General features: G+C 39.3%; 1 protein-coding gene across 1 annotated transcript in view; it reads left to right on the top strand.

Annotated features, from left to right (window-relative positions):
• The first annotated feature begins 263 nt into the window (after nt 1-263).
• PLEKHD1 (pleckstrin homology and coiled-coil domain containing D1) overlaps nt 264-14414 on the top strand; it is a 32867-nt gene continuing 18716 nt past the window's right edge. Inside the window, exons 1-4 of the mRNA XM_007441598.4 lie at nt 264-412; nt 8946-9039; nt 12448-12537; nt 13069-13145. Coding sequence (XP_007441660.1) covers nt 264-412; nt 8946-9039; nt 12448-12537; nt 13069-13145 — 410 coding nt within the window. The remainder of the gene's footprint in view (nt 413-8945; nt 9040-12447; nt 12538-13068; nt 13146-14414) is intronic.

The following is a 14414-nucleotide window of genomic DNA, read 5'->3' as shown; positions in this document are numbered from 1 at the left end:
CATCTGGAATGTTCCCTCTCTGTCCAGGGCATCAGGAAGTGAAATGAAACGAGGAAGCTCACATCATCTCTGCATCAGGAGACAAATATCGAGCACTGGCTGCACAGTTATTGATTCAGAGCTAAGCCTCGCTCTCTCCCCCTCTCTCCCGAGTAAGCAGTTACGTCTTTCTGGTTCATTGCATTTAATCGGATTCCTACAGCTGCAGAGCAGAGGCAGAGAATTAGGAGTTGCTTTTTTTTTTTTTTTTTAGTCTCTTAATCATGTTTACTTCAAAATCCAACTCGGTCTCTCCTTCCCCCTCCATGGATCCTGCAGATCTGGACGCCTTAGATATCCGCACCAAAGTGCAGCTGTATGGAGTACTCTGGAAGAGACCGTTCGGGAGACCGTCAGCCAAATGGTCCAGGAGGTAAGGCAGAAGGTGTCTGGGTAGAGCTGCAGAGCCAAAAGGGGAAGGGAGAAGAGAAGAGAAGAGAAGAGAAGAGAAGAGAAGAGAAGAGAAGAGAAGAGAAGGTGATAATAGAGTTCATAATGGGAAGGGAAAGCCAGAAAATTTGGGATAGCATTCAAACCAGGGTTCAAGATAGGCAGGATCTTAAAATGTCCAGACAGATGGGTTCCAAAATAGAAAATCCAGAAAGGGTGCTGTGTTCAAGTGTAGGATAAAAATCATCATCATCATTATGTACTGAATTTATACATTAATCATCTGGGCAACCACAATTTCTGTGTTGTGGGTCCATTTTGTAGATTGGCACAATCTCTCTGCCTGCAATTCTCTGTACTCCTCAGAGAAGAGGCATAGCTGACCTGGTATTAGACCAACTGTATATAAGAGACCGTGAAAACTCATGTAACATTTCCATTCGTGTGCCATGTATTTTTAACAGAATGTAGGGCTAAGCTGAGATCACCCACTTCTAGGGAAAGTTTAGCCAAGAAGTAAAGGGGTTATTGTTTCACCTGTTTTTTTTTTTTTTTTTGCTGAATGTTGTGTGAACTTAGTTCCAAAGTGCTTTTTTGAGAATACTGGCTGCCCGACCTGAAGACATGACACGGTGCCAACACAACACGGAGGAGTCAAACTGTTCATGATATCACATGATATCACAATCTAATCCTACGCACATATTTATCTTGCGCTCATTCTCAGAATTGCTGCACAAATAGGGAATGTTTCTCAGTCACAAAACATTATGGGTTGAGTGCTAAGAACTAAGTGCCACCCCATAATAAAGATCCCATTCCTAATTATACTGATTTTTGAATTAACAGCCATGTTGGTAATCAGGAGTGACTATTCTGTTGCCAGAAACATTTAATGTACAAGGTTTCTTTTTAATCTTTCAGCTACATTGACCATTCCTTCTAGCAAAATCTGCCTCTCTGCATTCTTCATCTTGAATGCTATGTGCATATTTTACACCTGTAGTTAATATATAACCCAGCTCAACATGAAAGCAGAGTGGATAAATATAACAAGAAACTTGGATCAAGGATTGCTGTGAAGGAAATTCTGCTTGCAGGATTCTTCCATTGAAGCAAAGATGGGAGATAATTTTTGCTGATCCTTCCTCCCTCCTTTTCTCCTTTTGCCTCATCATTCCAGCACAGCATAGAGGAGCTGCAGAGAGGAAAACATTGTAGAAGTAGTTTCCCCCTGCTCTTCCCCTGTGAAGAACTTCTAAAATGCTATTCCTTGGGTATGGCACACTCAGTGAATTTATCTGTTCGTAAAATGAAGGTCTGGATCAATCCTTTTAATTAAAATATGCATTTCATTGCTAGTTTGCCAGAGCAAAGAAAGAGGAGGTGAGGCAGAGATACCACTCAACCTGGATTTCTTCTCTCCACCCACCAATGTGTGTGTGTGAACTCATGGAGAAGATATTTCAGCCTGTATCCATAGAAATCAGTGGGCCTTCTACAGCTAAGTAGAGACAAGAATTAATGGCATAACCCTTCTGAAGCAGAGGAGGTGTTGATTTGAAAGTTGCAAGACTTGGCAAGCTGTACAGAATCAAACAGAATTGATTCCTGAATAAATAAGGATAGTGGTGGTTCTTTAAAATGTTTTTCAACCACAGTATTAGGGCATTGTGCAGAATAGCACCTCGACCCACTGGCTCCATATGTCTAAAACACAGTAAAAATGCAAGTCATAGAACAATTTGCAAGGTGAGCAGGTGGCCAAAAAAAGCAATGAGGAGCTGTCATCTTCTCAGAGAACTGAATCTTCTCTGGCACTGCTGAGCTGGGGCTCCTCCTTCTTAGAGAACTAAATGCCCTGTAAGGAAAGCAGGACCCTCTGTCTGGCAGCAAGATGGCTGTCATCTGTGCTCCCCCAGGCCACCTATTTCCAGCCAGCCAGCCCAAACAGAGATGCTGAAATATCCTCTTTTCTTTCCTTCAATTCCAGTCACACTTCTGTGGAAAGTAAGTCCAACAGGTACTCACTGCAGCAGAGGAAACTCTCATTCTCTGTTGTTAACCTATAATGAACAGAAGGGACTTTTAAAAAGAGACCTCTGGTATCATGTTAGCACAATATATAAAAAGTTGGCTAGAATTTCCATTTTAGTTGTGTTTTCAGCTAACAGATGCATGTAGACATGAAATGTAAACAACAGTACTTACACGTGATTTAAGGAATTATTCCCTCAAGGACAGTGTGCTGGTGCAGAAAGGGTTACTGTCAGGGGATGTATGGTTATTGCCATCTTTCCTTTTGTTCCACAAATTTACCACAGTTTAAGGGTTACTAACTTGTAATGAGACGTAAGAAACAATAGCCAAGATATTTCAATTTTGCAAGGAAACTTCCTTGCACAGGGATAACTGTTCCTATTAACTTGAAGAATAGCAAGCGCAGAGCCAGTCTGGATGGGATCCAGAGAAATGCACCACTCCTTTGTTCTCCATGGCAGAATCCCCACCTGGATTTTGTCCCCGTGCTGGCCACTCACTTGGATGAAAGCCTCTGTGTTAGGGACACCTAGGTGGCAAACCTATTAGGGCTTAAGCTGCCCCTAGATTGGCATCAAAGTCATGTAACAGAAACAAACCCCGTGCCATGCCATTTATTTGAAAAAAGTTTTTTTTTTCCTGCATGTGGAGTGATTTCAATTTAAGTAAATATGAAAGGGAGGATTAAACATTTTGCCTATACGTGATTTTGATTCAAACCCCTCCCCCCAAAAAACATATGCTGCAGATAACCAGGAGCAAAATATTAAAACCTCCTACCCCACATGTCAGGGTCCTGATCTAGATGTTCCCCCCACCACCATTCTCTTTAACCTGCAACACTAAAACTTATTTTGTAATGCATTTCCATGTAGTTCGGCTTTTGTTGTCTACTAGTTCCCAAGAACTGGAAGGTAAATAATATCTAACTGCCAAATGGATTTTGAGGCATTTAGAGAAAACAGTCTGCGTATAAGCATTGAACTAGCCTTTATGAAACTTCACTGAAACCTTGACAAAGGTCACTGGAAGAAGCAGATCTCCCCATGGACAAAACTACTAATACTTACATACATAATTTAAGAATGTGATACAATATTAGAATATGAAGAATATCTGACCTTAGAAATGGCATTAAAAGAATCATAGGAACCTCTCTTACATTGAATTAGACTATTAGCTCATCTACATTCATACGGTTGGAAGTGGGCAACCTGGTACACTCCAGAGGCTTTGGACTTCAATTCTCATCATCGCAGTGAACATGGGCAACAGCAAGGGATTATGAGATTTGTAATCTAAAACATCTGGAAGACACCTGGTTAGCTATCTCTGGTCCACTCACTGTTTCAGACAGGACTCTTTCCTAACCCATTCTGCAGAAGCCCTAACTGAAATGTGTTCTGCTACAGACAAACAGTCCTTTCTCTAAAAATAGGCACATTCTTTTCTCAGATGTTGAATGAACTCAGGTCCTCTCACACCCTAAGAATAATGCCTCTAGACCAGTGTTTCTCAACTTTGACAGCTTGAAGATGTGTGGACTTCAACTCCCAGAATTCCCCAGCCAGCAATATTGCTTCATATTTTGAAATGAAAGATCCAAGTGCAGGTTATACACAATACAAATTGGTTAAATAAGTTGAAACGGCTCCATTTTTAACTATAGAGTGATGAAACTAGGATGCCTTAAAATGTCTTATTAAATAATGGTTAGATTCACAGCTGTGTAAAGCAGAACTCTTTCAATTAGATGTTTGGGATGGGAGGACAAATTTTGTGAATTCCCTACATTCCTCCACCTTCATAAAAATCTCTTTCAAAAGACTGGTTGGTCCTTTGGGACAGTGAGGGAGATGACATGGTCAGGGAAAAGGGAATTTGCAAACTCGCTCTCTATCCTCTTTCCTGTTTAGCCTGTGGAGAATCCTGTTCACAGAGTAGAGGCTTCCATCATGACTCCCTTCTACATAGCACCATACAATCAGAAGGGGCCATTTAGGGCACCAAGTCCAACTACTTTCTCAGTGCCAAAATCCAAATTAAGGCATCATCCCTGATGGAGGACTGATAACTTCTGCTTGAACACACCCACCCCATGCTTGGATAGTTGGGTCCACTGCCAAAGTTTTCCAACATTCAGTTGCAATCTGCCTTCCCAGTAACTTAAATCCATTTTTCTATGTCCTGCACCCTGAAATAAAAGAGAACAGATCTTGACCAATTTTTGCAACTTTTTTTCAGGGTTTGGAAGAACATTATCATATCTTCCAGTCTTCTCTTCTCCAAGCTAAACATTCTTAGCTCCTTCAGTCTCTCCTGACACAATTGAGTTTCTAGTCTCCTGAACAACTTTGTTGCCTTTCTCTGAATCTATTGCATTAAGTTTTTCTTAAAGCCTGGCACCAAGAACTGGACAGAATATGTGTAGTGGAGTCTGACCAACAGAAAATGAAGCGGAACTATTATTTCCTGTGATTTGGACACTATGCTTCTGTTGATGCAACTAAAAGTGGGGTAGAGTTTTTGGACCCATGTCATACTTCTGATTCATATTTAGTTTGCAAACAGCTACTATTCCAAGATCTTTTTTACAATTACTATTATCAAGCTAGATACCCTGCATCCTTCATTTGATTTTTATCTCTTTAGACAACTTTGCTTTTACCTCTGTTAAATGTTGTTCTATTATTCTCAACCCATTTCTCCAACCTATTCAGATTGTTTTTAATTTTATTTCATATTCCCAAATGTAGTTTTCTCATTTTGCATCATCTGGAAATCTGATAAGCATGGAAAATTGAGATTTTTTTTTCAATGAGAAAATAATAGCCTCACTGGAGAGTGCAGTGGTAAACTCCTAAGACCTTCTAACGCTGGAGAAGACAAATTTTATCGTCATGCATTGCCATAAGCCAGTCCAAGATCAAGAATCCCAAAATGCTCATACATATATGTGAAGGAGTGTAGAACTGATCTTGGGAATAGGGAAGGAATGAGTAAGTAGTTAAGGGTGGACTTTGAGGAAAGAGTCAGTCCTGGGAGAGAGGAAAACTTGAGAAAGATAATCTCACCTTGATTTTGGTTAATGTAAAATGGGGCAGAGAGAAAAACTTGGACAGACTTTCAAGACTTTTATTCTTCCTTACTACAATAAAGAGCATTTCTGGAATCCCGCCATGCCTGTTTTTTGACCTGGACTTCCTCAAAGGGCTGACAATATATCATGTTACTGATCATTAACATTTCTTCTCTTGTATAACCTACACTAAAATTGACAGGAATTTTATCTCACTAATAGAAAAACGTTTCCTGTTTCTCAAAGTGTTGGATTCCACCATATTTCTAAGATCACTGAATATAAACCTTCAACTTCTATTTGGAAGCTAGGCATCAAAAGATGCTTAGAATCACCCACACTGAAGGATTTTTCCTCCCCAAGTTAAATACCTCTCTTTTTCATTAATAGGCAGCTCATTTCCCCATGCTTTTGTTGCCAAAACGTGTAACAGAAAAGCTTGCTATCCTAGCCTCCCAGTTGGAACATTTCAAATATGGAGAGTCCTGGAGACTTTCTTGTTCCATTTCTACCAGAATATATCCCCCAAAGGATGACAATAATTCCTGTTTCAATTACATGCAGTACTTAGTATCTGGAGGTTTTAGAACAGTACAAAAGAGAAAAAAAAAGGGTTGCGTATAGATCTTAGACCCAAGAATGATGTTAAAAATCTTCTGAGAGTACTTAATTGGGTTCTTTTATGTTTTCAAAGATTTTTATAAATATTAGCTAACTAATCTCATTAACTGCATATATTAGAAACCATAGAAGCATTTATCTGCAGAAAACAGACTTTCTGAGGGTTGATCACAGAATGTATATATTTTTCTCAACTATGCCAGATGTACGCGTAACTCATTTTGTAACAAACAGCTCACAGTTCACTCTTGATTTTATAGTGGAACGCCCACCTATACTCGCAAATTGCAAAATTCTGGATGGGAACAAAGAGATCTAGAAAACTCTTTGCTGCCATCTAATGGTTGTCCAGATTTTTTTGCAGCCCAGATATAGCAGCCCTAGTAGCAAATGTAATTATCCAAATACAGAAACACAAATTTCTGATTTGTGGTCTGGGAATCACTGATGGACTGCAAAGGCACTGCAGGTGATCCCTCGTGTGGATAACAAAAATCCCCCTCCCTCTCCCCCTTATATACACATATACACACACTCACAATGATTGACATCTCTAGAGATGGCCAATCTTGTGAGTTTGGGGCCTTCTCATTCAAAATCTTAGAAGATTTCAGGCAGGAACACCATAGTCTTTTCTGATTTGGCATTTGGGCAAAATTTTGTCCATTTAGCTTTTCTTACAAAATGTTGAAGCCTTGCATACAGAGTCATTTAGAGTCAGGGAGTGGCTAAATTAAATTAATCTGAAGGAGATGTGTGTGCTATGATGCTTGCAGGTGCTATAGTGCTGATCCCAGATTTATGGGGTGGTCCCATAAAGAGATGATCTAAGGGTCTACATATAGGAAAAAGTTGGCAAGGGCTGCTCTAGAAGCAATGGAAGTGTTAGGAATGACATCTAGTATCAACTATGGTTTCTGTCCATGAATACATAAAGCAGGTTATTTCGGTCCAGGAACAGGTATAGGTGGTGGTCCAAGTAAAGCTGTCCCAAAACATTCCAGGATACTGAAACTAGTTGAACTATAAAGAGAAGGATGAATCTAGGAGAACATTCAAGTGCTGTGCCTGTTATTTCAGGAAGAAAGCACCTCCCCCGCAGGTCACCCAATTTCCAGATTTGTGAATACTCAGTCCACAGAGTTTCTGACTCTCAAGATAACCCTTCTGTAAATTTACTGCTTCAAACATAATTTATTTTCCATTTATTTTAAAATTTGCATGTATTCTGATTTTAATGTACCTCTATTACAGAGCTGATGTTTTGTCTTTGAGATATGGGTGGTAAAGTAATTGATGCTTAGCCACGCCATTGTTGATATAAATATTTCTTGGCTGAATTATGAGGAAGTAAAAAAAAAAAAAATTCAGGAATTTACAAGAATGTAAGTTGAGAGGTGCCTTTGTTCTGTTTAGACAGAAAATGTTTTCTCTTTGCTAAGACTGAGAATTGGAACTGCTCTGAAATATGTCTGTAACTCAAGACAAACACATCCCTCATCTTAAGCTCCTTTTGTGAAAGACATTTTGAGTCTGGATAATTATATTTTGCTTTAGTCTTCCATTCCAAAGGCAACGCCAGTGGATTCTAAGATTTATTTTGACATATTTCATTAGCATTCTTATCCTTGGGAATCTAAAGCATATTTAAAAAAACAAAAAAAAATCTTCTAGAGCTCATTACTGTATTCATTTGGTACATTATGTACAATATATCTTCGGTGAATATTGTTTGTACATGTATAATGGCTCGGGTGAATCATTACACAGAGAAGTTCAAGAGAGTATATTTATATATACTCCCTTAGATGTAACTACTAGGCTGAATTTGATAATGTGAAGAATCTTTTCATGTACCACCATTACACAACCTTGATATGTTTTAGGGTTTGTTTTTTTAAAATCACCTCTTCACAGTGACTTTCCCAAGCCACTAACTCTCCCAAAATGGGTAGTCCTCACTTAGCAACCATAATTGGGACCAGCAACTCTGTCACCAAGTGCCGCAGTCACTAAGCAAAACATCACATGACTGCGATTTACGATTTTACTTCCGCCTTCTCTATTATCTCTGCTTGTTGCAAGCCAGTGCGAAACACATAAATGGCAATCACATGACCACAGGATGCTACAATGGTCATAAATGCAAGAATTGGTCGCAGATCTTTTTTTTTTACACTGTCGTAACTTCGAACAGTTGTTAAACAAAGCAGCCAATAAATGAAGAGTACCTGTATTCCTTTTTAATTGTTTTTATTCTAGAAGGAATTCAAAATTATAGTTAACTGCTTCCAAACTTAGTGCTATAGAAGGGTTTTTTTTTACAAATAAATAAATATTTAAAAGTACCACATTCAGTTATTTTTAAGATTCAGTGTATGATAGTAGCAGACATATATGATTTTTATGGGACTTTGGCATGTATGTAGCAATACTTAGATTTGAAAAACTAACTACTGAAAAGGTAATTTCAACTATCTTCTTTTAGGCTTAAAAATGTAAATCTATGGGCTGGAATCACTGAGATGCAAAATAGGATGTGCAGGGAACTCAGTAAAAGGCAAGTTTTCCCAAAGTGATGCTAGTAGATTAGCAAAAGATGTCATAAGAAAATGGCTAGAGCTGCTGAAAGTCCAATTCATACATGTTCCAGTACATCAGCACTTTCTACTACATCGTGGACCCATGGCATCCATCAGGGTTCAAATGACTACCTGATACCACTGCCTGTTGGGGAATTAAAATTTTACATAAAGATGAGATGTTTCTTTTTCAGATTCTTTATCATCAAGGAAAGTTTTCTGCTTTACTATGCTGAAAATGAAAAGAAGAACTTTGAAAATAATCGGTACTTCAATATCCATCCAAAGGTGAGCAACATCTCCAAAAACATTCAGATAGGGTCTCATGAGAAGGGGGTCTAGAAATGACTGGATCTTTGCTTCACAAAAGGTATTTGTGTACTTGAAATGAACTTTAATAAAAATTAAATGAATTTACACTGTGAATTTAATATTACCTGGATAATAAACAATCAATTATAGCATGCATTTTTAATGCTGTCTGCAGGAACCCCACTGTTGATCCTGCTCAGTGATGGTCCTCCTTCTGTGGAACAGCTATCCCCTTGAGATCCAGACCACCCTTTCCTTGTTGGGTTTCCAAAGACCCTTAAAGTTGTGGCTGTTCAGGAAAACATTTGGGGACAATGAGGATTGTGTGGGGCCATTTGGAGAGATTGTTTTGATTGAGTTGATTCTATTTTAATGATATTTGTTGCTTGAGATAAGCAGCTCAGAGCCATTAGGAACTGAGCAGCATATAATCTAGGTTCAGCAAGTAAATAAATACAGGTGGTCCTCAGTTAACGACCATTTGTTCAGTGACCGTTCAAAGTTACGATGGTGCTGAACAAGGAGACTTACAGCCAGTCCTTGAAGCTGCAGCCATCGCAGCATCCCCACGGTCACATGCTCACAATTTGGGCACTTGGCAACTGGCTCACAATTACGATGGTTGCAGCATCCTGTGGTCACATGATCACCATCTGCGACCTTCACAGCCAACTTCTGACAAGCAAAGATAATGGGGAAGCTGGCAGGAGGCCACAAATGATGATCACATGACTTTACGCTTAACATTTGCATGGGATTTGCTTAACAACTGCAACTGGAACTGCTGGAATTACCATTGTAAGTCAGTGCAGTCATGTGACATCACACTTTATGACCACGTCACTTAGCAACAGAGTTCCAATTACCGTCATTAACCAAGGACTGCCCATAAGTAAATAAAGCTTCTCCAGTTTAAACTGCTTATTCATGAAGTTTTACTCATTTTCTGATCACCATGAACATTATCTCAGAAACAGAAGACACCTGTGGGGCTATGTATCAGGGTAGACTGGCTTCAGGCTTCTGACGTTCACTTTGTTTTTATTCAGAAACTCATTTGTAAAATAATAATTTGTGGAGGTTGTTATGCCTTTAGAATAAAAGGTGCCACTGAGCATAGACCCAGCCTGGGAGCAAAGTATGCAGTTCTCTGGATGTGCTTCTGTTACTGCCCAAGCTTTCTTCTTTTCAGCAGCTTCATTTAGAAAACAGACATCTGTGTATTTTCTCTCTCTATGGTTAATTGGAGGTCAGAAGTCCTTTTTCATCTACATCTTGTAACTTAGAGCTTTACCAGCTGATCTTGATCTGCGCTCTACTCATTTATATACATTTTTATAGTTTGTGGTTTAATAGACTTGTTTAATAAAACAATTTTAACAACTGGCAATTTAGTAAAAACACCAGTACAAAATATACATGTTTATATTTTTATATGAAATATCAACATCACAGCAGTTTGGCTTTAGACTTGAAAGACTCCTTTTCCTCCAGTGGAGTTGGGGATGTGTAACATGATTTTCACCAATTCCACTTTCTCCTATAGTTTGTTTGTTTGTTTGATTGTTTATTCTAAGAGAAAAAGGACACTCATTTGAGGACAATAATGTTCACATTTTGGAACATAATAGGTGGTTTGAGAAGATAGGTGGTTTGAGAGAGGAGTGAAGGAATCCATTTATGCCAAAGTGGAAAATCCTTCCCTCAATAGAGGTGGAGGCCTCAGACACAACTTGTCCCCCATTTTCCAGACTGCCCTTTCAACAGTCCCCAAGAAAATTAAGAGCAGTTCGAAAGTTCACCAGGAAGGCATCAATTAACATCCCCCTGGGGATGAGTGAGGGATTAGGAGTAGACATCTACATCTCAAAGACTCTACTAATCACATCTCCTATTGTCCCTCAAGGAGTCTATCATGCTAGTAAGAAACACAGCCATCCTGGAAGACTTTTATGGGGTCCCCCTAACCAACTTTTACAGACTGAAGAAGCTGCTTGGACAAGTAGTGAAACGTCTCTACCAAAAAAGAAAAGAAGTCCAGTTGCCATGACTCAACCTCCAGATAATTTCACCTGGATGACTGAGAATCTTCATAAACATAAGTCCCTGAAGTTTTCTTGGCAAGTTTTTTTGGAAGTGGCTTGCCATTGCCTCCTTCCTAGGGCTGAGAGAGAGTGACTGACCCAAGGTCACCCAGCTGGCTTTGTGCCTAAGGTGGGACTAGAACTCACAGTTTCCCAGTTTCTAGCCTGATGCCTTAGACACTACACCAAACTGGCTCCTGTAGTATCACATACCAAATGTTGAGCAAGGCAGGTTTCAGAAGGCTATAGGGGAATGACAAATCCATGAAAATCCCTTCCTTCTTCCTTTGTCATCAGCAGCATTTTTCTCATGGGAAATGCTCATGACTCAGCTCATTTAAAATAAGCACAAAGCAAAGCAAGAGAATTTGGCACAGAAGATGAAATCTCCTTGATCAGCCAGTTCTTGTACCATGCTGGAGGTTCTGGGTCAAGAGAACCATCTTCCCTGGCACTGGGAAAAAATGCAGATAGCTCTAGATAAGCCACCTTAAGGGCATTCTAGCAATAGGATCCCATGGTTGAAGAGTTCCTCTTCTCTCAGAGTGGCAAAATATGTTTAGTGTAACTGGCCCAGGTTTATGACCTACCTGCTGGATTTGGCAATAACTGAAATGTTGAAGAAATCTTAAAGAATAGATCCACAGGCAATGCATTCCAATAGCCTAAGCTAGAGGTCACCAGTGCATGGACAATAGTGTCCAAACGATCTCTGTCCAAGAGAATTTGCAACTAGCAACAATATGTTTTGAATTATTTGTACAGTATTCCTTTTCCTATTTGGAAGAGGTTCTTATGGATCAAGGAAGCTAAGAGGGCTTCCAGGCAAAGTCTTTGTGTAAACATCCCACCTCATTTACAGAGGAGGGGGCAGATGATGATAACTTTCAGTCATTACCAGCTTATGATTTCTTATCACTACTACTTATTTTCTTTCCATAATGACAACATTAAGGAAGAACTGAGAAAATAAACCTGCCAATATTCAGACAGACAGAGCTAGAACTGATCTGTCTGGAAATATCTACCTTTAATAAGCCTTATTTTCCTTCAACTAATTTCCTTTATAAAGTACCCTCACATTGTGGAGATGTTGCAGCTGAGAGTGTGTACTGGTCTCTGTGACCAAAGTGAGCCTTGAACCAGAGACTTTGAGGTATACATTTATCTGTTATCATTAGCTCTATGAGGACCACCATTCTGGATGCCCATCTCTCAGTCTTACCTGGTTCTAACTGCATCATGTCACTTCTCAGTAGTGATTTTAACCAAGTGTCCTAAATCTTTGGTGCCTCCTCAGGGTGTCATACCTCTTGGTGGCTGCATCGTAGAAGCCAAAGAAGAACCCAGCATGCCTTATGCAATGAAAATCTCCCATGAGGACTTCCATGTAAAGTGATTTTTTTCTTTCTTGTTCCACTTAATGTATTTTAATGCTGCAGCAAGTTGCAAATTAGACAGGATGAAATAGATTTCCTAATATAAGCATGCAGTTGAGATACCCAAGCAGCAAAGCAGTCTGATTTCTCTTTGCTAGCTTATTCACTAACAGACTGAGTAACCTGTGATATTTTACATAAGTGCAACTGCCAGCAAAGGGAACTATTAGCTGTGACGTTAGAAGTCCCTGAGATTTTTCATCTGTTTGTAGACCATCACTTTAAATTGGTTAATTTTCACTACCTCTTTCCAGGAATCTCTGAAAATTGTTGTTCTTGCAACATTTACTATTCCCAGGATTCCTTTGGGGAAGTCATGAAAGTAAAACTGATAGATGTATTTCCAGTCTTCTTTTTGTAATAGAAGTAGTTGCTTGTTTTCCACTTTGATGAACTGTGCTTACATTGCCAGCTTCTCTTGAAAGACATGGTGATGTTTATGTTTTTTGTTTCTGGGGTTTTTTTGTTTTGTTTTGTTTTAGGGCAACATTGTGCTAGCAGCAGAATCAGAATATGAGCAAGCCCGGTGGTTGGAGATGCTTCAGGAGTCTGGAAAAGTGTAAGTGTGGATGCAATCACTCCATTTTGCTTGTCTTGATTTTGAAATGCATTCAAGCCACCATTATTTCCAGTCTGGAGCTCTCATAACCAAAAGGCATCGTGTGGTATGGTGGTTTGGATGTTTCTTCCTTTAGCAGTGTTTTTCTAGAAAGACAACTGTCAGGATAGAGGGAAAATGGGAGGATTATAAATGGAGAATGACAACATGAAGGAAAAACCAAGGTTCAGGGCAAGCCTTACCTGGAAGTGCTCTTTGATTTTGCAAATATTTTGCTTAATATCAACAGTTTAATCCCATAAGGATTAGAACCCTGGAAGAATTCACCATGGAGTACTTCCAGTAAGCCCTGCTCTTACTGACGCCACTTATTTTTCCTGCTCTCTCAGGATACCCATGGGTGCAGCACATTATTTATCACTGCTGTTGTTATTGTTGTTGTTGCTATTATTAATTAAATGTATAAGGCTGCCCAACTCTGGGTGGCACATAAGCACTTTTAGACATATGCTTTATTCTCCCAACAAAATCAACAGAATGCTACTGTGTATAGATTGCCTGGGACTGTGGCCTTGATTTTAAGAAAGTGGTTGGATCCTACAAGTGTCCAACTTGGTAAATGCTTAATGAATAGATGATATTCACATTGCTCTGAGTAGAACCAATAGTTTTATGATTGTTTAATTTTAGAAGCTAATCCCTGACGGATATGTTACAAGATCCATAAACAAAACAAGAGTCTTGTGGTACCTTAAAGACATATTCATTATAGCATAAGCTTTCATATATTACAGTTCACTTCATCAGATGATAGAAGTCACGCACGCAAATGTAAGGAGAGATGATACTGGATCTCCCAACCACCCTCTTTCCAATCCCCCACTTCCCAATGTGGGTGTGGGTTTCTTTACATTCTTTCTCTCTTCCTTCTTTTCTGGGATGATACTTCATGCATTTAGTAGGCCAGTAGGGATGTGTCTAATTTTAAAATTCCACAAGAGCATTTCCTGAATAACTTATAGTATCTTCTAGTATCATCCAGTCGTTGTTGAGGTGTTATATATCCTGTTTTTGTTACTGTAATTTTGGCACAAAGACAGCTGGAGAACTCTAAGAAACTTTCCCACTGCTGATCTGAGATGCTCTCCACCATCTTTGAGTTGGCAGAAAATTTGCTGCCTCCGTTCCCAAAGTCTGAATTTCTGTAGTCATTTGACTTCCCCCAAGGTGGCAAGATGACCCTTGGATGGTATTAGAATGAAGGGGGGA

This window comes from Python bivittatus, unplaced genomic scaffold (genome assembly GCF_059951505.1).
Source record: "Python bivittatus isolate LINGU-HERP-01145 unplaced genomic scaffold, Pbiv_v1 ctg000480_np1212, whole genome shotgun sequence".
Classification (NCBI taxonomy): Eukaryota; Metazoa; Chordata; class Lepidosauria; order Squamata; family Pythonidae; genus Python; species Python bivittatus.
The sequence above is the reverse complement of the archived record's forward strand: the minus strand, read 5'-3'. Positions and strand labels throughout refer to the sequence as shown.